Raw genomic sequence first — 25793 nt, forward strand, 5'->3', positions numbered from 1 at the left:
CTCTGTTTCTGTTGCTTCATAGGACCTGGAAATTTACTGATAGAGCTCAAAATAGGAAGAGGGGCCAGTGAGATGCTCTGTGGGTAAAAGTACACATTGTGCAAGCTGACCTCCCGAGTTCAGTCCATGGAACCCATGGTGGAACCAACTCCTGAAAGTTGTCTTCTGATTTGCATACATGTTGCCATGGCATGTGTGCATCCATGATTACTATTTACACACACATGTTTATATAATAAATGAAAAATTTAAAAAAGAACATTTATTTTTAAAAAAAATGATTGCCAACCCAGATGTGCACGGTTATGACCTGTGCAGATCTCTGGCGTCTTTCTTTGAGTCAGGGGGTCATGTTGCTCAGCCTGATCTCAAATTGCCTATTTTGTGAAGGATAACCTCAAACTCCTCACCCCCCTGCCTTTGCTTCTTGAATGCTGGGTGAGCACTGGGTTCTGAGTCGGGTCATTTGGACTTTCTTGCCAGTTGTGCCACCAGTTTGGCAAGTCATCTCTCTCTGAGCCTCAGTGTCCTTATTTCTGCACAGGGACGCCTACATCAAGACTTGTAAAGATGAAGCACAGAGAAGGTACCCTATAAATGTTGACACTATGATGTAAGGGATAGGTCCTGGCCCTCTGCTTCTGAGTACACCAGGAGAGCTCCGGCACATCACACTGGGGGCCCAGCACTAGGGCTCAGGGCTGTGTGTTGGGACTTTTTTGTCATAAGAGCAGCTGGGGGACATTTGTCAGTAAGCGCCAACAAAGACCTTAGAAGTGGGTCTGTGCTCTGTGCTTCTGCTGGCTCAAGGCAAGTCAGGCAGGATGCCACCTCAGGTCCTTGTCATCCACTCTCCCACTTCACGTCATCTCTTCCATCAGGAAAAGACAAAACCCCAAAGAAATCAGCATCTCGGACTTGGAACCTTAAACTTGAAGGCCATGTGAAACTTGGATGGCCCCTTGGTCTACTTGAGCCTTTTCGTACACGTTCCAGTTTTCAGATGAGGAAGCTGTACCCTGGGAGGGGCAGGGCCTTGCAGAGCCATAGAGCCTGTTTTTGGCAAAACCAAACACAGAAGCCAGAGCAGGGTTTGGCCACCAAGTCAGAGTGATTGAGTATCTGAGATCGCAGTCAGTAGTTGAAGATTCCAGTTGTTACTTCTCCAAGTGGCTGGGAGACCCTGTGCAGGTCTCATCCTGTCCCCTCCACGCTTGTCTGTTGTCTGTATCTCTGGGAGTTAAGTGCAGTGTGGAGGAAGCCAAAACCAAGGGCAGAGACACTGGGCTCTGTTGTTCTTTGGCCTTCTTTCTCCTCGTCCCTGGAGACAGTCTTCAGTTCTAGGAATTGTGTGTGGGACTGGGTTGGTCGGTGGCCTTCTCTTTCTCTTCGTAGCCTGTCTTGAAGTCTCACAGTTGTCGCGATTTGTGATGATGTTTCTATCCAAACTGAACCTGTGATTCTTCACTCCTCTTGCTTGTCACTCCTCTTCCTTGTGGTGACAAGATTCCTAACAAAAGCCAGTTAGGGAAGAAAGATTTTATTTTCACTCACAGTTTGAGGGTTTGGCAGGGAAGGCAGGGCAGTAGGAGCGGGAGGCAGCTGGTCATGTTGCGTCTGTGATCAGGAAGCATAGAACGATGAGTGCTCCTCAGCCCATGTCCATGGCATGGTGTCACCCATGGTTAAGGTGTGCCTTCCCACCCCAGTTAGCATAGCACAGAAACTCCCTCGCAGACGTGCCCCAACATCTTTTTTTTTTTGGTTTTTCGAGACAGGGTTTCTCTGTGGCTTTGGAGCCTGTCCTGGATCTAGCTCTGTAGACCAGGCTGGTCTCGAACTCACAGAGATCCGCCTGCCTCTGCCTCCCGAGTGCTGGGATTAAAGGCGTGCGCCACCATCGCCTGGCCACCCCAACATCTTTTAAGTGATTCTAGGTTCTGTCTGCTTGATAGGCAATATTAACGATCACAGTGAACAAACACTCTTTGCTATTGACATCTTTCATTTGGCTCTTTCTGTTACCCATCTTATTTCAGAGAACAAATCATAGTTTTGCTGAAGAGCCAAGTCTTAACATGCACTTACTTACAAAGCTCCCGGCATGCTATAGAGACCGTTTTACTTCTCTTCTGTTAGATATTCCTCTGACTTATTGAGAGGTAGGAAGAAAAATCAAGAAATGATCACTGTCAAGATGTGTCAATTTAAATTTTCTTTTGAAAATGTCTTTAGGTAAAGAAAACTGTTGCAGTTTTGAGGATAGCAGAAATCCCCTTGGAAACAAGTACAGAATAATCTCTTAGAGTAAAGTGGAAATGTATGTAAAGCCATTAAATGTGCCCTGCTTAAAAATGGCCAATAGAGGGTTTGGGGAGACAGTCCTGCCACTCTGGCTGTGTTTAGGCTTCCATCCTTCCCTCTGGATTGCCTGTATACTTAATTCTGTAGTCAGTGTAGAGCCAGCTGCCTGCTAAGAGGTGCTTGCTACCTATGAATGTCTACAAACAGTTTCCTTACCCTAAAATTTTGGCTCCTCACTTCCTCACTAAGTTGATGTTTTACTTGCTAAGGTTAGAGACAGAGACGACATCACCTTTTTTTGACAGATGAGTAAAGGCTACCCAGGATAGTTGTTTTCCCTGATCAATTTTTTTTTTTTTCCGGTTTTGTTTTTTGAAAAAAAAAAAGGGAAAAAGAAGTGTCAAGATGATTATGCAAATTGGCACTGCAGCAAGGCTCCTAAGGAACTGCCTTTAGAAGGGAGCTGCAGCCTCAGCTCTGCTAAGTGCCCTGCTTTGGAAGGGCTGTGAGCTCCCTGCTGAGAAACGCTGCCAGCCGGCTTTGTCAGCTGGCTGCCTGGTGCTCGTTCTGGCACAGCCTGGGCATGGGAGGGCCGTCGTAGCAGAGCTCCTGGAGAGAAATGAGGTCTGCAAGGCTTTTGCTGTGGGATTGGACATGATGGAGGGCCTCCTTTCCCAGAGCTTAGGTGTTCTGTACCTCTTCAATTTAGCTGCCCCTGCAGACTAATTTTTTTAGTGTTTTCAACTTTAGAGACTCATTTACATATTAATAACAGATCATATATACCTTCTAGGGCTTTCCTTCCAATGAATTATATCCCAGCAATATTAAATATGTTTGTGTTGCTTAGGAATAAAGGTTGATGAGAACTGTCTTATTACCCTGATGCTGCATATCATCACAGAAACTTGTTTGCTCAAACTACCACTGTGAGAGCGAGGCTCCTTGTGGTCTTTACAGATCAGGAACCACATTTGTTGAGTGTCTACCACGTGTCAAGCTTATGTTTATTACTTAATTACTTATGTTTATTATTTAGTTTTCACATTACTCTTTCAGTGTCATTGGATACATTTTGGAAATAATCAGAATGAGGCTCAGGATGTTTAAATAAAAAAATGTTTCCCAGGTTGTATATTTAATAGTAAGGACCCAAGCCTAAGGTGGTCTGACTCTTAAGCCTCTTCCCCCCCACGTCTCCAATATATGAAGCTGTGTGTGGGTGTGTGTAATAGTGTGGTGATGTGCACTGTTGAACTGAGAATAAAAGATTGTCTTTAATGCAATATGAAGGGAGTAGAGATGTAAAGTTTCTGCAGAAGTGTGATTATCCGCTCATGTTTCCATAGTATATGCCAGCATCTCAAAAATCCTTCCCAGGTTCCCCTATTTTCTCTTGGACTTGTCACATGTTGGCAATAAAGAAGATGACTAATTGTGCTTTTTTATTCTTCCTTTGTTTAGGATGTGATAGGCCAGGTCCTGCCTGAAGCAACGACAACAGCGTTTGAATGTGAGTCTGGCTCTATACGCTCCTCATTCTCTTTCTGCAGTGATATTTCACATGCTTTATGGGTTGCATTACTTTCAAAACTGACAAAAACAGATTATTTATGATCATCATATGGTACATTTAAATATTTATAAATTAATGCAAGTTTAATGATGATACTGAACCGAGTAATATTTTCTTATTTAATCATATCTTGGGTGTGCATATCTCTACAATATAGCTTTAATTACCAACATGACCTTTATCTGCTCTTCTCTGTGTTATGATAGTGCAGGGCAAAATGAAACGTGTAAACTACCTGTAGACCAGTGATCGTTGATGAAGAGGTTTTAATTCTTCAGTGCTTTAGGACATAGCAGCCGAGTAAAGCTCTCGTGGGCGTGTGTGGAATGATTCTCTTTCAGTGGGCTTTGGCTTTCCTGTTGATGATGACAGGGGCCCTTCTGTCCTGAATCCTCTGCTCTCCATTGAACTGGCTTTTATGGCCAGGGCTGGGATGTGCCAGGAAACTGGTTTTGATACAGTCTTTGCAGAGGAAGGCCTGCCGCTAGTTTAGAAGTTGTGTAGGGCCTCAGGTGCTGAGAAGGATAAAGTCAGGAGTTGAAACTGTGGTCTTTCCCTTTTTTGAAAATGGGGCATGGGCTGAAGAGATTGCTCAGTGGATAAGACACTTGCACCATTGTGAGAACCTGAGTTCAAATCCCCATAACACATGCAAACACTGAGCAGAGTAGCACACATTTGTAACCCCAGTGTTCCTACTGCAGAAGAGGAGATAGAGACAGCAGATCTAAATGCTGTGGGGCCAGCGAGCCTGATGGAACCAGCAAACAACAAAAAAGAGACCCTGTCTTAAACAAGATAGACGCTGAAGACCAATAGTTAAGGCTGGGGTCTGCCTTCCATACATGTGCTGTGGTATGTGCTTATCCACTCTTACACATAGGAACATGCCCATATATACTCATACACACATATACACATCATATACATGTATGCACACAAAAGTGTGTGCCACTTTCCAATATGGAAATGATTGCGACTTTTCCCCCCACATGACGGTATGCTTTTGTTCCTGTTTTAAAGATGATCACTGGTAGAGTGTACAGTAAGTAATGTCCTTGTTAGAGGACAGTTCAACCGCACCTAGGAACAGGTAAACTATGTAGCACTTTTTACTCAGCAGAGCTCTCTTGGAAGCAGTCCAACAGAAACACTGAATGTCCTTGTTGAAACAAGATGTACATGGTAGGACCATTTTTTGATAGTAAAGGACTAAAAATAAGCAAAATGCCTCTGTAGAGTGCACCAGGAAGTGATAATGTGTCCATGTTCTGAAGCACACAGCGGTACCTGGGAAGAACACAGAGTGTATGTGCTGATACGGAAGGAGACCGGGATTGGTGGTTGAATGGACAAATGATGTGCCTGATACAATCCCATTTCACCAAAATTCTAGCCCTCCTTACCCACCTCAGATGTTTACTGGGGACAGGATCTGCAGAGGACTCAATGCAGTGCTCCCTTCCCTGGAAAATGGACATGGACCCGGGGGGATCAGAGATGAATAAGTGCATGTTTCACTTTGTGTACGTCCCCATTGCTGAAATAGTGTTCAGTAACCAGAGTAGGACAATTAATTACTGTTTTATTAATGGTGCTAAGCTCTTTATACTGTTGAGGAATATGTATGTATTTGGTATACATTCACACAGATACACAGACACAGACACACACACAAAGCTCTATTTAGACTTCTTTCAGTAACTAAAGGGGGCCGGGGCTAGGAGTATTCCACGAGCGAGCATTTGGTGTTCATACTGCCACCAGATAGTTAGCTCATTTCCTTTAGCCTTCACAAGATTCCCATGAGGTATGATGAAGGACTGTTGTTCCTGTTTCAGCCCAAGCAAGGGCATCTCCAAGAACTGAACAACTTGCTCAGATACGTGAGAGCGCATTCTAGAACATATTTTCTCAACCACTGTGCTGAATGCCAAGAGTCACCACAGTTGAAGTATATTCTCGCTGGCTTTCCATAAAACATGCAAGGAGTTTATTTTCACTCTACTTTAATCTCTCTCTGTATGTATGTGTATACCTATGCGTTCCTCCCACCCCCATGCGGGCACCTGTGCAGGTCAGAGGACAACTTTCAGGAGTCGGTTCTCTCCTTCCACAGTTGTTCCAGGGATTAAACTCAGGCCATGAGGCTTGTACACACAGGCCTAACTTTGTATTCTCCACTCCTGGGCCCGAGCCTGCTCCACTGGCATCCAGGTTTAGCATTCATAATAATAGTGCTAATTGTTCTAACTACTATACTGATGGTTTTTCTGAGGCAGCCAATGTACTAGATTCTTTCTGAAGATTGTTGCTGGGGCTTAATAATCTTCGTAGTGACTCTGCACAGTAGGAAAATTTGACCTGTGAAGAAACTGGAACCCACAGACGTAAAGTGGTTGCTAGGAAGTCACGGAGCCCAGACTCAAACACACACAGTCGTCGTAAGCACTTGGAAATCTCTGAAGCATAGATAGAAAAAAATGTTCAGACTTTGAGGTTTCCATTTTTTTTTCTTTTTGTTGTTTGTTTTTTTACTTGATTTTTGAGACAGGATTTCTCTGTAACAGTTCTGGCTTTTCTAGAACTGGCCACGAACTCACAGAGATCCACCTGCCTCTGCCTCATAAGTGCTGGGATTAAAGGCGTGCACCACTGCCGCCCAGCTTAGGTTTCTATTCTTTAATGTCATGTTCTTCTGTGTTTCCCAGTAAGGATAGCAGTTCTGTATCTGGCTGTTTGCTGGTCAGCTTTGCTCATCTATAGATTATGTCAAGATTCTCTCCCTCCTCTCTCCCTCTCTTATGTCCCTCCTCTTTCCCCACTCCCTCTTCCTGCCAAGTGCTAGGACTGTGGGCACTTGCCCCAGCATCCAACTCTGGACCAGCTATAAAGTGGAAAACAAACAAAAAACCAATATAAACATACAGAGAAAAATGATGACAGCCTTTGTTGTTTTGGGCTGGATTATCATCACCCTCGGCTGGCTTTCTCAGGATTGTTTTTGAGTAGCTTGATTGTCTGACCCAAAAAATATGAACCATTAAGTAGAATCAATATGCAAGAAACAGTTATGGTTTGGTTTGCAGGTGAATCTTCTAGGAGGTCTGAGGCATTTTGGTGGATGATGGATAAGTAACCCTCAAAGAAATAAAGCATTGTGAAGGACTATTTAACACTACAGCGCGCACCCAACCCTAACTGACGCCTCATACTGGAGAACTGGTGTGATAATTACGAGCAGCAAGAGACAGCATAGGGCTCAAAGCTACCAGTCTTCATAAATGTAGGGGAAAGGGTTGAGAGGACAGGAAACATTGCTGATGTGACAGCTTGTCTCTCCGTGCACTGTTCTCAGAGTGGACGGCCAGCTGCTTCTAGTTGCCTTTCCCTCCCTCGCGTGCCAGTCACTTCTTTGCACTAACTCTAGAGCTCTAGGGCACATGCTTGTTGAGCAGAGCCAGTGTCCCATGTGTCTATATTCAAATGAAAATTGTGAAATGCTCAAGAGCTACAGCTAAATAGATACTGTCCTGTGCTCTGGGAGTATCTGTGCTGTCTCCTGGACCTAGATAGATGTATTTGGTTATGGTGGACAATTCAAATTCCTACTTGTACTATACTGAGGGGCAGAGGTTCTACAGTTGCTGTGTTTTCTAAAGGAGTTAGGGCTTCATGGGATAGGAGGGAGGCTCCTCTGGGCCGCATTCACCAGTGGAGCTGGTGATCCTAAAGCCTCTTTTTTCTTAATACCCTTGTGGGTTTTTCTTCCACATGACTGGTACACAAAGAGCATTATTTGGTTAATTAGCTTTTTCACGTATATTTAGTGTATGTGTGTGCATGTGTGCACTTGTGCTTACACATACACATCACACATACATAGGCCATATCACACGTGTGGAGCCAAGTAGGAGGAAAGCTTGCAGGAATCAGTGCTTTCCTTCCACCATGTGTGTCAGGGGTCTAAGTCAGGCTCTCAGGCTCAGTGACAAGTGCCTTAACCCACCGAGCCAACGTGCTAACCCAAAAGTACTAATTAATGCCTAGTGGGTTGTTTGTTTTTATATAATGGATATTGTTATAAATTTTAAATAGCTTAGAAACAAAGCAGAAAGTCCTCATTTTCTCATTTATTGTTAGTGCTTCTTGAGTTCCCTTACATACTATGCTCCCATTATCTTCCCTGCCCTCATTGCTAGCATGCATTAGACTTCTTTCCAGCATCGGTTGTGACTTATTTAATCTACTAGATGAACATCCAAGTTTTTAACCAGTTTTTTAAAACCAGAGAAAATGTGGAAATCCACAGTAGTGGCTTAGATCTTTCCATATTGAGTACGTTGGTGCGTAGGATAGATTTCTAGGCATTTGGAATTGTTGTGATACAGGAAGCCCCTCTGCTCTGAACCTCCGTGACCGTGTGTGCTTTCCAAAAAGGAACTCATTCACAACCCACCACCATGCTAGAAAGCCCTTTCTGCACCCTCACCAATCCCTAGATACTAGTGGGTTTCTACTCAAAATTAATTTGATGGTTAGAAAAGTTATTACTTTTCTCTTTATATTTCTTTATAATGAGTATTAGTATTTTTCATGTGTATTTAATGTCTATAAACTGTTTTTCATCACCTTTGCCCATGCTTCTTTTAGGTTGCTTTTTTTTCTACTTGATTTGAAAGCTTTCTAAAGGAAAATATTGGTTTTCTTTTTTTGTTTTTGTTCTTTTTTTTGGGGGGGGGGTTGGTTTTTCAAGACAGGGTTTCTCTGTGTAACAGCCCTAGCTGTCCTGGAACTAGCTCTTGTAGACCAGGTTGGCCTCGAGCTCACAGAGATCTGTCTGCCTCTGCCTGCTGAGTGCTGTGGTTGTCTGTCTTTACAAGTATTGTTTTTCTTTTCAGCGTGTTTTGTGCTTTTTATTCTCTCTCTGTTTTTTCTATAGAGAAGGTAAAAGTTTTATGTGGGCAAGCTTCCCATATTTTTTCTCGTTACTTCTGGATTTTTTATGCTTAAAAAGGTCTTCCACATTCCAGGGTGCTGAAAACATTTATTTTTATTGCTTTTTCTTTCTACTTAATGGGGTTTTGCACATACATGTTATTTGTGTGTATCATTTTTATTTAAATGAAAAGCATGAGTTTTTTTTATTACCAGGAATGGAAAGACTTTATTTTTACTATTGTACTATTTTCAGTATATTTTGGTGACAGTAGTCAGATGGAGTCCAGTTTTATTTTTCATGCAAATAGATAGTTGACTCCATGCCAGTTATTGAATACTTTGTCTTTTCCCAGATGTGAGAACATTTCTGAGATGAGACTAAAGTCCATAACCATAAAAATTCCTGTATGTTGCATGTGTGGGCCTAGCGGATGCTGTGGGAGCCTGGCACTTATGAAGGCCCAGAGTCCCTGCTGAGTCTCTCAGTTTCATTAGCAGATTAATGAGCGCTCTGACACACCAGGTGATGAACATCAGCCAGCCCTGCAGATGCATTTCATGTGCCTGTCTATTACGTGCACATCGTTCTCTGTGTTTTTCTTGAGACCAGTGGCTATTAGACTGATGTTGTGGGACGGGGAAGTCTCATGGGCAGCTTGAAGGATGAGCTTGACGTTCACCCCGACACATGCTGGCTTGTGCTCAGACACATGTGTTCTCACTTCTCTATGATACTAGCTTCAGGCCTGCAGCCATCCCGTGTCTCCATCCTTGTCAAACTCTGTATCAGAATAGACTCAGAAAACATGGTGAGAAGATGAATGTTTGTGCCTTTCTTCAGCCCCAACTATTTATTTTTAATATTTGAAAAATTTTATTTATGTGTTTGTTGTAATAGGAGCGGCGGGGCTGTGTCCCCGGCACCCCAGCCGCCTGGCTAGCTTATGCCCCGAAATAACAACACACAAACTGTATTCTTTTAAACACTGCTTGGCCCATTAACTCTAGCCCTTACAGGCTAATTCTCATATCCCAATCAACCCATCTCTAATAATCTGTGTAGCATCAGTCTTACCGGGAAAGATTCTAGCCTATGTCCATCCTGGGTCTGAGCTTCATGCTTCTGCCTCAGAGAGCAGAGCTATAGCGTCTGCCCAGGAGAGGGGAGCATGGCGTCTCTGAGCTCACTTCCTCTTCCTCCCAGCATTCTGTTCTGTTTACTCCTCCCACCTATGTTTTAACCTATGAGGCCAAGCAGTTTCTTTATTACTTAACCAATGACCTTCTTCCATCATGTGTTTATGCATTTGAGGCCAGAAGCCCGTTGTAGGTACTGGGAACTAAATATGGGTCCCTGGATGAGTAGCAAGTATTCTTAACCACTGAGTCATCTCTGCACCATCCTACCTCTGAGGGTTTTCTATTCCCTCCCTCTCCCCTCCCTCCCTCCTTCCCTCCCTTCCTCCTCCCTTCCTTCTTTCCTTACATCCTCCCCTCCCTCCCTCCCTCCCTCCCTCCCTCCCTCAACTGTAGTTGAGTATTGGAGTGGTATGTGTAGGAGATGCCTTGTGTCTAAGTTGCAGCAAAGTCCAGTGAGAACGGTTGGATGGCAGCCACTTTTTATATCATGGAAAAGTTCAAGTCTAAAGATAGAAGAAATGAAGTTTCATTTTCTTAAATTGTTGTATATAGAAAAAGGGTCATTATTTATAAACAAACTAGATATATTAGTGGGAAAATTATAATTTACAATGAATGTACATTCAGTCTGAAAAATATTGGACACATAAAAGTTAATTATGCAAATTTGAAAAAAATTGAAGAGAGCTTTAATTTGTAGAATTTTGGCTTTAACAAGTCTAGACTCTTTTTAGTCATATATATATATATATATAATACTGTTAATTTGCATGAGTATAAAGAAGTTCTTTAAACAAGCAGTTGGACCAGTTGTTCCTCGAGATCGGTGGCTGCTTGCATTTGGAAGCAGCCTGCAGTACCAGGCACATGGTAGACTTGAGATGCTTTTCTGGAATGCATGGGTGCTTGAAGAAATAAAATACCTGGAATAAGTTTGTTTGTTCCATATATCTGCAAACCCATTGAACTTGTCTTCACATAGAGCCAGCATGTGGTCTGTTCTCAAAACCTCAACTTGACTAGGCTTAGTGGTATACACTATGTCCCAGCAATTCAACAGGCTGAGGCCAGAGGATTGCATAAGCCATGAGTTGAGCCAGCTTGGGCTGCACAGTGAAACTCTTAACTCTTAAAGTGGGGTGCAAAACTCAGAACATCTGTAGCTTGTTAGGCCATCATCACCCTTATCTGGAGTAGGACAGTAGCCTTCTTGGCCCCTGTCCCAGCCTTCCTCTTGTCCACCCAGCAGCCAGGGTGATCCTCCGAGAAGATGAGATCTTAAGCATCAGAAAGCTCCCACGGCTTTCATCTTACTCAACAGTGAAAGGCAACTCCTTCAAATGCTCAAGTCCCATGTCACACACTGGCCCTGACCCAGCCACACCATCACTTCTCTGGACTCTTTCTTTCTCCTCTTTGCATTCTGTTCCTGCCAGTCTCACTTCCTTTGTCCCTGGAACAGGCCAGGAATTCTTCCCTTGTGCTAGCTGTTCTTTCTGCCCACAGTGTCCTTTCCCAAATATCAGCTGTATGTATATGACCTACACAGTTTCCACTTCACTGTCTCCGTGCCTGAGTATCATACCTGCCACATAGTAGGCGCTTTCTTCTGCAAGAAGGAGAAGGAAACCAAGAAACAGGGAAGCCCTGGAACATTGAGGGGGAGGCCAGGAGCTCAGTGATAGCTCATGGATGTGAAGGTGTGACCACAGAAGCCGTGGGCTGTTATCCTACCTAGGTCAGTGGATGCTGTCCCTGAGAACTGCTCTGAACATGACATCTTTTCTGCTAATTTCCAACTGATGTCTTTCTAATATTTACAACCATGTTTCCATTTCTTTCCTGCCATTACTGTAGTTGTATCTGACTCCTACCTGATTCAGAAGGAGTGTGACAAATGACACATAATATATTGCTTTCACTTCCTGTCACTGCAGTTCTGGAAATTCTCCAGTTTCTGCTGTTTGTCCACTGGGCCATTCTGACCACCCCTACCTGAGGTACCGCTCTCTTCTGGGGCCTTTATATGGCTCCTCTAAGTTTGTCTTTCAGATTGCACGTTGCTTCAGATAAAAATCGTGAACAACATATGGCCTGTTATGATTCTCTTTTCCCAAACTCTGCCATTTTGTATATTTGTGACACACTGCAGATTTTGTAAAGATTGCTTCATAATATTTGTTTGCCATCTGCCGTACTCTATTTGGTATCTTGCTAGGATTTTTGCCTCCATTTTAAGTGACATTAACAAAATCCAGCCAGTACATAGACTTTCCGGTTCTCCTTTTGCTTCCCTAATGTGCTGGAAAATCATATTACTATGCTCCAGGCAACTAGAGGAGTCTGGGATTGTCATTGCGAACCAGTGTATCAGATCTCTGAGCGCACCCTCTCCCCGGTTATATCCTGTAATGTTCCTTTGGTCAGATGGCAAAGAACCTTCATGTATAAGACAGAAAAGAGCTCAGGTTATATCTTTCTTCTTTCCGCTCAGCGCCACTTCCTTCTGGAGCTCTGTACCAACCGTCTGTACCTTTCGAACTCTTGGTTCCCTTTTAGTTAAGTTCTTAGGATTCATGACTCCAGTGAGTGTAGTTTTAAAATAGCCAATACAGTTTGAAAGGCAAATAGCCAGGCTGTTTGCTGGAGCTGTCTGAGGAGGTCTAACTTTTGGGGTAAAGATGTTCCAGGTCACTGTCTACTAAGCTGCTTGGTAGCACTCTGCTTTCCTCTCTCACTTGCTTCCCAGGCCTGTCCCTTAACTGCTTCCTCTCTTTAAACGCTGGGGTGAGTGGTTTCTTCCCGAGCGTGGCATCAGGGGGTCAGGAGCAGGTTCCGTTTCACTTTTTGGCCAGCATCACCTGCGTTCTCATGAGTGTGGTTATTTTTCCAACCCAACTTCCATTTTGACAAGAACAGCATCTTCATTAAAGTAGCTAAGCACGGAAATGAGAGGGTAAAGCGGTCCCCTGAGAAACCAAGACATCCATCCTGTTAGGCCATACGAGCTATTAGTCACTGTGTCACATAAGCCTGATTTTATCACCAGGCTTAATTGGAATTCTCCTTTCAACTGGTCTGAGCTCTTCGCTTGGAGTCAGAACATGTTGTAGGCTTGCGGCAGCACTCCTCTTCCACCTTTCCGTCTGCTACAGCGCCTTGGCTGTGGGGCCTGTCTGCTGTGCTTGGAGTCTCTGTGAGGCATCGATCTGCCAGCTGACTTTCCTGGCAAAAATCCTCAAGCTTACATAGAAACCACAATTCTAGAACACCTTAAGTAGTCTTAAGTCTGGGTTTGCAAGTTTAGAAATTCCCCACCTCATTCCATCTCCCACTTCGCCCCCACTTCCTCTCTCCTTCAATACTTCCTTGACTTAATTTAGAGAGATAATTATGTAAATGGTACGTGTGGAATTTATGGTCTCTCATCAGAAGTCATAAAAGGCTTTTCACTGTTTTACTAAACTCTGAGTGCTTTCCTGTTCTATTCAAGGAATACCTTCCTGAGGTCCTGTGTATGTTTGTGTGTGTGTTTGTGTGTGTCTGTTGAAATTTGAATATGAACTGTATCTGCATAGCTAACTCTGATGTAGGAATGAGATTGGCCAAAAGCTCTTTATGTTGGACAGAATTCGGCCCAGATTGGCTGATTATGTGTGTGCATTCATGTGTGTGTGCAGGTACACATGTATTTGTGTGAGCATGTCTGTGGTGGTCACAGGTTGACTTCAGATGTCTTTTTTAGTCTCCATTGTCTTATTGTCTTTTTTTGAGACAGGGTTTCTCTGCAGCTTTGGAGCCTGTCTTGGAACTAGCTCTTGTAGACCAGGCTGGCCTTGAACTCACAGAAATCCGCCTGCCTCTCCCTCCCCAGTGCTGGGATTTAAGGCGTGAGCCACCATCACCCAGCTTCCATTGTATTCTTTTTTTGGGGGGGGGGCAATAAAAATTTTAATTATATATAATATGTCTTTTATATATACATACATATATATGTGTGAGTGTATATACATACATACATACATACATACATACATACATACATACATACATACATAATTTTAAGAGAAAAATAGAACTGAGATATTTCATGTTGGAGCAGAGGCTTGGGCTGAAAGAGGTAAGGAAATTCAGCACTAAGGCAAGTTCTCTTACTAAATCTGGAGCTTGGCTAGACTGGCTCGCCAGTGAGACCCAGGTACCCTCCTGTCTCCTTGTCCCTAGCACAGGGATTTTATTTGCTTGGCAAGCACTTTACCAACAGAGCTATGTTCCCAGCCTTCTTTGACCTGACTTTAAAACTATGGCGTGCCTTTGTGGGTGTTGGTACATAGTCTTCCATGCTTTTATACTATGTTCTCTCGTCTTCCTTGTCTTCTGAGTTTCAAAGGAAACTTCCAACTTAGCTTGAGTATGTTAGTTTCTAAGACCCATGAAGAAACGCCTGCTAGATGGTGTTTCTCTCTAGTGTGTCCTTAGAAAGTCTGTATTGAAAACTAAACACAGAAAAAGCAGCTCTTTATGTGTAGAAATTTCTCAGACATGCAGGGATGCATGCAGGAATGTGTCTTTTGTATACCATTGTGGTACTCTTGTTTGCAGAGTTTTCAGTAGGGGTTCTGGACAGCTCCCAGCTGTTTGGACAGTGACTTGGAGACACTGATTCAGTAGGCTTGGGGAACTGTGCAGCACGAGGCTTTGGAAAGAAGACCCTTTGTGAACCATTGGCTGAAGTCATGGAGGGTAACGGAGGGAAATGCTGCTTTCCCCGGTGCTGTCAGTTTGCTGCTGGCTACTGAGAGCAAAAGGAGCCACTAGTATTTTGCTTGGTAATAGGCTAATTGGGAAAAGCACAGACCCCTTCCCGTGGCCCCCATGATCTTGTCACCAAACAAGAGGACATCTTCATAATGTCTTCCTGTGGACAAGTGGGTATGCCTGTGTATGATGGGAGATTTGTGTGATGAACCAAATCCCTCTGTTCTTTCAGAGCTGTGCGAACTTATTCTTTTAGGATGAGATGCCCAATGTGCCAGGTTTGGAATGGGCCCATCTAATCAAATCTGCAGTTATATGCCCAAGAGTGAGCAGACCTATAATGCTGATTGTTTAGCAAGTACTCAGATCCTGAGCATCTTGCCAAGGGCCTGCCCCTTCTAGACTGTTACCTGGGCAGAGCAGGCTCTGCACGCTGCTCCAATGGTTGAGCATTTTTTCTTTGAACTGTGTATTTAGAATTTCTGCATCAGCCGTCAGATGCTCCCGCTCTTGTTAAAATTTTGTTATTACATTTCCTTCTTTCTTTCATCCATCCATTCATTCAGTGTGTATGCTTGGATGCCCGTGGGAACGCATATGCTGCCGCATATGTGCAGAGGCCAGAGGCCAGCTTCCGGGAGCCGAATCCCTCCTTCAACAGTGTGGAGTCTAGGGATCGAACTCAGCTTGTCAGGCTGGAAAGCAGGTGCTTTATTCACTGGGCCATCTTGGTCACCACGTGTTCCTACTCTTTAGAAGGATGAGCTATCAAAATATTTAGAAATAACAAGAAAGTTATTCTAGTCCAGCCTGGGAAAAGATGCTGGTGGTGATTAGGTCAACAATTCTATTTTAGGTTAAAATTGAGATCTGGTCTTCTCAAGAGGTCTATTTTTAGGTTCTTAAAAACAGCTTTTCAAACTAAGAGAATTACTGAAATGAGCTCATGGTTTCTAGATGTGAGTTCTTTACTATTTATTCAAATGTGCACATTCTGGTTATAGGTTTTGTAAAGTCTTAATAGCCCTGAGTCTTGAGACTATTACATTATTTCAAAATAGCACGAATCACCGTTTGATTCTTGCAGGTCAGAGGACTGGGACAAACAAAACTCTTAGAGAGAGCTTTGCAAGATAGGATGGAAGACGGAAGCCTACTGTTCTAGCCCCTTTGCTGTGAGCCTTGTGCGAGGCCCAGGCTTGCCTTCTGTAAAGCAGGAAGAGCCCTGCTGTCCGCAGTGCAGGGCTGTGGCGTGGTTCTCGGGCAGTGTAGCATGTGAAGCCCAAGTCAGAGCCCCTTCCTGCAGCAGTGTTTCGCAAATGGGAGACATTTTCACCTGCTTCAGTGATGTGGTGGGTTTTCTGGGAGAGAGGAAGAATAGAGAACGGGAGCACGGTGCCACATGAGACGTAAAAGTACCAAAGTAGAGCGAGAGGCCTCTCTTCTTCAGCAGCCTATCTTGTCCTACTCCAGTCAAATTTACTTGACCTGGATATGCGTCGAGAATAACTAGAGAAGTATTTTGATATTTTACCTTCCTTTTAAAAGAAAATTTTAGTTCTTCCTCGAGCAGGTGCTCTAGCTCCTTTTCAGGCCTCTGTGAGCCCTGCTCCCATGTGTACATCTTCCCGCACATTCGCACAATGAAATGATAAGATAAATATTAAAAAAGAATGCAAGTCTTACCACTTTCATCATATTCATTTTTTGAACAGATGAAGATGAAGATGGTGATAGGATTACAGTGAGAAGTGATGAAGAAATGAAGGCAATGCTGTCATACGTAAGTGCACTGCATACAAGGGCTATTGTAGTGTTTTTAAAAACATTTTATTTGTGTGTGTGCACGTGCATGCACACGCCTGCACACACACTTACACACCAGAGGTCAACTTGCAGGAATTGGTTCTTTCCTTCCATCCACCATGTGAGTTCTGGGGCTGCAACTCAGGTTGTCAGGACTGGTGGCAAGTGTCTTCCCCGCTGAGCCATCTCATCAGCCTGGCAAACAAGGACTGTTTTTAAAGCATGTTAATGTAATTGAGGATGCTGTTTCTTGGGCGCGGTGAAGATATGTGAGTAAATCACAGTTGCCATGGCATTTTCCTGTGTAATAGATAAGGTTTTCAAGATTTCCTTATGTGAAAGTTAAGGACATTATTTTCAAAAGACACTTACTGATCATATCATGAACATTAAGAATAATGCATCTTAATGACTTTTGCATTAGGTATGGTGCAGACTAAATGGACTATCAATTTCCTGTATTTTTTATGCAGTACTTAAAGTAACGGCTCATTAAAAATGAACCCCTGGGCTCTAAAAAATTTTTCAAAATCTACTTTTGACTGGAGATGTCTTTCACCCTTCCAGACTTCAGCTATAAGATAGCTGCAGGCTTTTATGGACGCAGGATTTAAAGATGTACTCCGGCTTATTTTCTGCACTGCCCACCCTCCTGCTTGTACCCTGGAATGAACAGCAGGACTGAATTTATACTAGGTGGACTTTTCTCTGGTATCTCGACTTTTGCTGGAAATTTGCATTAACATTTGTCTGAGACTAAAATTGGTAACAGAATGGGTACAGTTCTAAAGCTTCAGTACCAATTGAGAAAAATTTATAAACAACAAGAGACATATAGCTTCCCTGAGCCCCGGTTTGAGCTTGCCTCCCTAGTTTCCTTTTACCTGACTTTGTACTCTGTTTGGAAAACCTTTTCTGGTCTGGGGAAGGAACTGCTAGAAGCACAGCTCTGCTTTGGGTGCCTGGCCTGAGGCGGACGAGGCGGATGACTTAGCCTTTAAGGACCACAGTTGCCTCCTCTGTCAGTGGTGGGTGATAACATACGTCCTTTCTACCGCACAAGGCAATTGTAGCGGTCAGACAGGGTAACAGATGTGAAAGCGTTCTACAAACGCAAGGTGGTAGTAATGTGGACATGATGAACAAGACCAGACTCTTGCTTTTCCCTCAGACTTGAATTGGAGCCCACAGTCAGGACGTATGCTTTTGATAGCCTTCAACTTCAACCAGGATATTGTTTCATCGTAATGAAAACTGGAAACCGTCTGTGTGGGTTTCCGCCAATAGTTTTAATTTAGGGTAGGAGGAAAGAGAACAAGAAGGATGGCATGATTAACAGAGCATTGCATTCCTACCAGCCCCGAGTAGGAAAAGTCAATTTCCCATTGACTTCCCATTAACTTATGTGGGAGTCTTTGTGTACTGAGAATTTAGAGCTGAGATCATCGGAAGGCAGAGTGGGATTGTCTTTTCCAAGGCGGCACTGCTGTTGATGGATTGGCTAACTCTCCCGAGAGCATGACTCCTTTGTTTTTAGGAAATGCACGCACACAGGCGCGTTCTGGTTTTCTAACGTAAGGCTTTGGCAGAGAACTGACAACAGTGTACTTTCACAGGCATTCGGCATACCCACATCTAAGCAGTGTGGACTTCTCAGAAGACCTTGACAATCGTGCCTCCTTGTGAAAGAGAGTGCTGAGTGTGGTCCTCATGATGCTGCTAATCCTTTCCATGTCTGAGTGCCCAGTGTGTAAGCTCAGAGCTTGAAAGTCTCTCTCTCTCATTGATTTTTTTATTTGTGTATCTGTGTGTGTCGGGGTGGTAAGTTAAGATGGTAATGGAGGAGTGTGTAAATATCTTGTGTGTGAGTACAGATGTATGCATGCCAGGCATGTACATGGAGGTCAGAGGACAAGGTGAGGAGGTCAGTCTTCACCTTCTGCCAGTTTGAGGCAGGCCACTGCGTGTGCCAGGATAGCTGGCCTTTGAGTGTCCGTGAAATCTGCTGTTTTGCAGTCATCCTGCTGCAGTCTGGGGTCACAGACACTTGCCACCATACCTAGCTTTACATGGCTTCTGGAGAAGTCTTCATGTTCCTGATGCAGCGCTTTCCTCACGGGGCCATCTTCTCAGCCATTAAGAAGGAGAATAATTTAATCATTCTGTGATAGACATTAGCCCTGGTTCGTGTGTGTGTGTGGGGGGGGTGGTGGTGTTAGGGGGGCTAGAGATTGATCCAGAGCCCTGTATTTCCCAAGCATGCACCCCATTGCTGAGCTACCCTTCCAACCCTTCATCTCTATTTTGTAAATCTTTGAAAGGCATGCCCAAGGTCTTAAAGTTATATTGAAAGTTCAGACCCCGGCCTAGAGAGAGATGACTTGGTAGTGAGGAGCAGGGACTGTTCTTGCTGAAGACCTGAGTTTGGAACTGCTCGGAACTGCAGTTCCAGGGGATTTGACACCTCTTCTGGTCTTTGTGGGCACCCACATGCGCATGCACAAACCCCCACACAGACATACATATATACACATAACTAAAAATAAATTTTAGAAAGAAAATATAGATTTTCATTTAGCCCTTCCAAATCCCACAGCCATTCATTCTTTCACACAGTATCTTTTTGGTCTACCACCTAAAAAAATCTACTGGAAACTATGTCAAGGCCATTATAAAACTTGATTGATTTATTTATACACTATCTTACTTGTGCTGTCTGGACTATACTTCCTTATAACTTACACTTATTTTTCAAATGCATTATTTAATTATTTTTTGTTGTAGAAACATTAGTCATGATCACATAATCTTGTAGGACAGACATGTCCTTAAATGTAGTAGTCCCTGAGATTTCTTGAGAGGTGTTTTTTGGTCTGAAAACGACTTTCCCTCTTAGTTTGCCTCAGTCCTTCTGGTTGGAAATTACTATGGGGACCAGTATTGTCACAGTAGGGTTCACAGATAGTCCTCAGGGTCACCAGCCTGGTAAAGGAATTTTTCATTGGTGTTTATTTATTTAAATTTTATTTTATTTGACTTTTGTTTTCAATATGTCCTTCCTTGCGCTCCATGCTCTCTCTCCTCCCCTTTCCCCTTGATCCACTCCTCCTTCAGTCCTGTCCAGAAAAGAGCAGGCCTCCCAGGGAGATCAGAAAAGAGCAGGCCTCCCAGGGATGTCAGAAAAGAGCAGGCCTCCCAGGGACGTCAGCTCAGCGCACTTGGCACAAGGAGACACAATAAAGACCTTGAGAGCTTGTTTCGACCAGTCTTCCTTTTCGAGGAGGTTGTCCTTTTCAACTGAGCGTGCAGCTTCTGGAGAGACTCAGGTAGAGCTGTGAGGGAGGAAGGGGACACCCATCTAGCCAGCCAGGTCAGCTTTACCAGCCCTGGTGATCAGTGGGGTTACAGATGCCCTCCCAGAAGCCTAGGCTATAACCAAACATGACTGGAGAAAAAAAATAAGTCAATGTAACAATGCCTAATAATATTCTGCTATACTCATAGATTGGTGCCTAGTCCTATTGTCATCAGAGAGGCCCACCCAGCAACTGATGCAAACAGATGGAGAGACTCACAGACAAACATTAGACTGAGCTCTGGGACTCCTGCTGAAGAGAGGGAGGAAGGATTGTAGGAGCCAGAGGGGTCAAGAACATCACACGAACACCCACAGAATCAGCTAACCTGGGCTCATAGTAGCTCATAGAGACTGAACCGACAACCTATAGCCTGCATGGGATTGACTCTGCATATATGTAACAGTTGTGTAACTTGGGATTCTTTTGGGATTCCTAACAATGGGAGCAGGAGATGTCTTTGACTCTTTTATTGGCCCATTCCTCATACTGGGTCATCTTGCCCACCCTTCATACAGGGGGAGGTGCTTAGTCTTACTGTAACGTCATATGCCATGTTTTGTTGATATTCATGGAGGGCCTGCCCTTTTCCAAATAGAAATGGAGGACAGGATCGGGTGGGGCAGAGGGGAAGTGGCAGGGGAGGAATTGGGAGGAGAGGAGGGAGGGAAAACTGCAATCGGGATGTAAAATAAATAAACAAAACAAAACAAGTTACAATAAGGCTAGGCACAAACCCTGATATCAAAGCTGGGCAAGGCAACCCAGTAGGAGGAAAAGGGTCCCAAGAGCAGGTGAAAGAGTCAGAAATACCCCCTTTCCCACGTTAGGAGATACACAAAAAACACCAGGCTAATAACTATAACATATTCAGAGGACCCAGGGCAGACCCATGCAGGCTTGATGATTGCTGCTCCAGTGAGCCCTGATTAGTTGATTCTGTGGGCCATGTGGTCCTGGTTTTTGCAGCCCCTCTGGCTTCTACAATCCTTCCTTCTCTTCTGTGGGGTGGGACCTAGTGGAGATCATTGTACTAAGTGCTTACATAAAAGATTAAAGAGATCCCATAGTAGCAACTTAACAGCACACCTGGAAGCTCTGGAACGAGAAGAAGTAAGCACACACAAGAGGAGTAGAGGGCAGGAAATAATCAAAATGAGGGCTGAAATCAATAAAATAGAAACAGAGATAACAATGTAAAGAATCAACGAAAGAGTTGGTTCTTTGAGAAAATCCACAAAATAAACAAACCCTTATCCAAACTAATTAAAACATGAGGAGAAAGAAACGAAAATGGGACATAACAACAGATACCAAAGGATTATTAGGTTATACTTTAAAACGTATACTCCACAAAATTGGAAAATCTAAAAGAAATGGATAGTTTTCTCTGTATTTACTTTATACATTCAAATTTGTGTGCTAGGTGTGGTAGGTAGCTCACACCTTTAATCCCAGCACTTGGGAGGCAGTGCAAGCAGATGTCTGAGTTTACAGTCAACCTGGTCTACACAGTGACTTCTAGGCTAGCCAGAGCTACACAGTGAGTCCTCTTCTCAAAAAATAAATAGGTGTCTTAGTTAGGGTTTCTATTGCTGCAACAAAACACCATGACCAAAAAGCACACTGGGGAGGAAAGGGTTTATTAGGTTTATATTTCAGCATTACTGCTCATCACTGGAAAAAGTCAGGACAGGAACTCAAACAGGGCAGAATCTGGGAGGCAGAAGCTGACACAGAGACCATGGCCGTGTGGTGCTTACTGGCTTGCTTCCCATGGCTTGCTCAGCTCACCTTCTTATAGAACCAGAACCAGCAGCCGAGAGAAGGCCTCACCCACCATAGATTTGGCCCTCCCCCATTGATCACCAAATGTGAAAATGCCTGACAGCTGGATCCCTTCGAGGCATTTCCTCAACTGAGGCTCCTTCTTCTGATGACTCTAGCTTGTGTCAAATTGACACACAAAACCATCCGGTACAATAGATAAATTCAACTAGACTCTGCAAAAGGATTTGGCGTGGGAAGATCCCACCAGAGAACTGCATTTTACTGTAGGCACAAACTACAACAGCTTTGACTTTAATGTGGAATTCAGTAAAATTGTGTTCACTTTAAATCCATGTGGGGAAGTGAAGGTGGAGACGTTTCACCTCTGTTCTACAGCTCTCAAAAATGAGGAGTGGACAGTCTAGGTAGAGAGAGTGAAGGCATGCTGAATCACACCCCACCCACAATTGGATGAAGGGATTTTCTGGCTTTCGGCCAACATAAGTTTTTATCAGTAATTTAAATAGATTTTTATAGTAGACCTGAAAATGTTGGCTTTTTAATTGAAAACTTATCAATTATTTAAATTGCTAGCAGCCCGAGGCTGTTAATTTTATGAGCGCTGTAATAATGGCATACTGTGGTTTTTGATCCACGTGAGCCAGGGCTGTCGAGTGGCAGTGAGGGCATGTCCTGGCAGCAGGTTGTGCGCTGTTGAGTAATAGCCAGCAAACAAACTGAAGGCTGCCAACTCACATCAGGACCATTTCGTATAAGTTATTTAGAAGTTGTGTTCTTGTCTCCATTCGATATATTTTTAAGAGATAATGAGAAGAAAACAAAGCTGTAATAAATTGTCTTTTAAGAAAATGTAAAGTAATTTGGTCTCCAAGGAGATATTTAATGTATTGAGAGACTTCAGCAGCCAAGTGTTATTACAGCAGCATGGTGATAGCGCTCTGCATTTTGTTATGAGTTTGTGTTAATCAACAATCTGTTTTTATAGCGTAGTTTCTTGTAAGTTATGCTGCTAGAATATTCCACTTCTGGGATCACGGCTTCTCCTCTGACACTATTGTATCTTTTTAATTCCTCCATAAAGTATTTTTTTAATTAGAATTTGAAATGCTTTATTAGAAAAACATACAACCTACATATTCTGAAAACTAAATACCTGATCGTTGCAAATTATTTAAAGGACCCTGTTAAATATTCCCTTAATGTAGTTTAAATTTGGTTGTTGTTCTTATTTTCCCCTCTCATTTCTTTTTAGAAGATTAGAAACAGGAGGCTGCTGTCCCCCCTTGGTCTTGCTGTGCTGCAGTGCTGTGGAGCCCATTTGTTGAAGGGCTCATTGTAATGCTAACCTCTTCTTTGGGGTGGCCTTTCGCTGGGGAAAGCAGCAGTGCACCGTCTGTGAGTGGATTCATACTGGTTTCTGCTGGGTCCTGTGTCTAGCAAAGGATGTTTTTCACGCTAGAGTCTCCTGCTCCTCCTAGGCTTTTGTGAGTGGAGCAGAGTATTAACAAGAATAATTCTCTTCATTTGCTCCCCCTCATTTCCAGAAGAGTACAGGATGAGTTTTACCGTAATGCCTCTCATTATAGCAGAGACCTTGTCTTTCCGTGGAGTGTAAGTATTCCCTTTGGTATACTTGACCATCGTGTACCTTGTTAGATGGTGGCTAACGTCAGGGAGAAGCACTCTTTGACCTCTGGAGCACCCTGTAAATTGGGCTGTAATTATCTTTACCCTGGTCTGCATAATGTGGAGATTGCCTCTAAAACCGTGGTTAAGTTGAGAAGAGCTGGAGGGCACCTCAGAGGTCTTGTGAGTGCCTCCGCTTCGCAGGTGAGCACCAGAGCCCTAGACGTCAGTTTCAGAAATGGGTTGAAGTTATGGGTCTGGACCAAGGAGGCCTGGAAAGAGACTCCCACCTGTTTATGGGTTTTGTTTTGGTGACTAGTAAGTTTTACGGAGAAAGTTTTGTATGTACTACTTTTTCTTGATTATTAAAAATAATGCTTTTTACTACAGTGACTATGCATCTAAGTTCAAAAAATAATGAAAAAAAATTCTAAGGCTTCTGAAGTTTAAAATATATATTTTGGCCAAAATACATTTTTACTACAAAATATACTACCCATTTGGGAGTAGTATGTTCAAGAAGCCCAGGGCCTCTGCTGGCAGGGAGTTGTCTTAGAGAGCATTGTCCACAGATGTCTTAAGTATACTCTTTATTGAACAGGATTTTACTTTGCAGGAGACAAAGTCAGCTCAGCCCTCAATAAGGAGTTAGTTCCCAGATCCATCCATTAACGTGTACAGTCGGCCATGCAGAACACTGTTAAAACAGGCTGGAGAGTTGATGAAGAGAAGGGAAACTGGACCTATGGTGGGGGAGGAAGGTTCCCGAAGCGTACTGCACACAGATCCTTCCTAGTGGTGAGAAGACCTCCAGGTCCTGGCTGTTCTATTCAGCCTCCAAAGACACAGTGTTCTGTCTGTGTTGCAGACTCTTTGGGGAAGGGAAAAAATCAACGGAGAACTGAGAATGGGTGTAGAGGTTGGCAGCATCTGTCCCATATTCCTAGTAGACACGAAGAACGTGAAATACACATCAACAACATCGTTAAGTATTCAAAGTTAAAATCTAACTTGGAAAGTAAAGCCGATGACGCTATAGGGCACAGATTTTATGTGGAAAATGGTGTGCTGCTCTTGTTCACAGAATGTCCTGTCTGCTCTAGACATGACAGTGTCTGCATCACCCAGAAACGTTTGGTGCCAGGAGCCAATACCGTTACACTGTGGCACTCTTAAGTGGAGCTCTTACAGGAGTTTGTTTCCAGTATGTCCAATAGCAAATAAGTAGTGAAAACATTCCAGTCCAGATGTAAAGGCAATTGGAGTGATTATTAAAGGCAGTTTGAGTTTTGTCACTGTGCAGGGTCTCACCTTGTAAAGTTATTCTCAGAGGACTCCCACTTAATGGCCCGAGAGCCAGAGAAGAGAAGATACATATGTAATAAGCATTTTTGACATTATTAAAGGAATATTCAGTCCAGGCAGTGGTGGCGCAAGCCTTTTATCTCAGCACTCAGGAGGCAGAGGCAGGTGGATCTCTGTGATGTCTGAGGCCAGCCTGGTCTACAGAGTGAATTCCAGACAGCCAGGGCTACACAGAACAAAACCCTGTCTTGAAAAAATGAAAACAGAAAACATTCAAGCAGCTTAAGAACAGAATAGAATCTGTAGCCACAACTCTGCTAGGAAACCAAATTCTTGTGTTTTTTCTTTCAAACATTTTTTTATTTGTGTAAATCAGTTCATTTGTTACACTAAATAAAGGTAATTTGAATTGAAAAAAAAGAATGCCCTTTAGCTGGGCAGTGGTGCCACACATATTTAATCCTGGTGCTCTGGAGGCAGAGGCAGGCAGATCTCTGTGAGTTCAAGGCCAACAGCCTGGTCTACAGAGTGAGTTCGAGGACACCCGAGACTGTTACATAGAGAAACCCTGTCTCTCTCACTCTCTCTTTAAGAAAGGGGGGGGGAGAATACCCCCAATAGGCTCATATTTGAATATTTGAATGTTTAGTCACCAGGGAGTTGAACTCTTTGGTAGGATTAGGAGGTGTGGCCCTTTTGGAGGAAGTGTGGCACTTGGGTGGGCTTTGAGATTTCTTTATTTTTTTTATTTTTTTTATTTTTTTTTATTTTTTTTTGGCTTTGAGGTTTCTAATAGCCATGCCAGGCCCAGTCTCCCTTTCCTGTTTCTTTCCTCTTCTGCCTCTCCCTTTCACTGCAGCTCTGGATGTGGCTCTCAGCCACTGTCCCTGTGCCACGCCTGCCCCCATGCTCCCACCATCATGATAATGGACTAAAGCTCTGCCACTGTAAGCCAGTCCCCAGTGCTTTCTTTTGTAAGAATTGCTTTGGTCATGGTGTCTCTTGACAGCAACAGAACAGTGTCTAAGACAGGAATGAAAGAGCTTGTTTTAGATATTGTTCTATTTACTCAAATAATGGCCACAAGCCACCAGTAAAACCAAAAATAGTTTTCATTTTCTCATCTTATTCAGTGATCCTCTCTCTCTCTCTCTCTCTCTCTCTCTCTCTCTCTCTCTCTCTCTCTCTCC

General features: G+C 43.5%; 1 protein-coding gene across 5 annotated transcripts in view; it reads left to right on the forward strand.

Moving 5' to 3' along the window:
• Map2k5 (mitogen-activated protein kinase kinase 5) overlaps positions 1-25793 on the forward strand; it is a 237834-nt gene that overhangs the window by 2623 nt on the left and 209418 nt on the right. For 4 of the 5 annotated variants that reach the window (XM_005347788.2, XM_026778922.1, XM_026778920.1 and 1 more), the window contains exons 2-3: positions 3769-3817; positions 16435-16502. In XM_005347788.2, coding sequence (XP_005347845.1) covers positions 3769-3817; positions 16435-16502 — 117 coding nt within the window. The remainder of the gene's footprint in view (positions 1-3768; positions 3818-16434; positions 16503-25793) is intronic. The other variant, XM_026778923.1, reaches the window with a different exon arrangement.

The sequence above is a fragment of the Microtus ochrogaster genome, chromosome 5 (assembly GCF_000317375.1).
Source record: "Microtus ochrogaster isolate Prairie Vole_2 chromosome 5, MicOch1.0, whole genome shotgun sequence".
Classification (NCBI taxonomy): Eukaryota; Metazoa; Chordata; class Mammalia; order Rodentia; family Cricetidae; genus Microtus; species Microtus ochrogaster.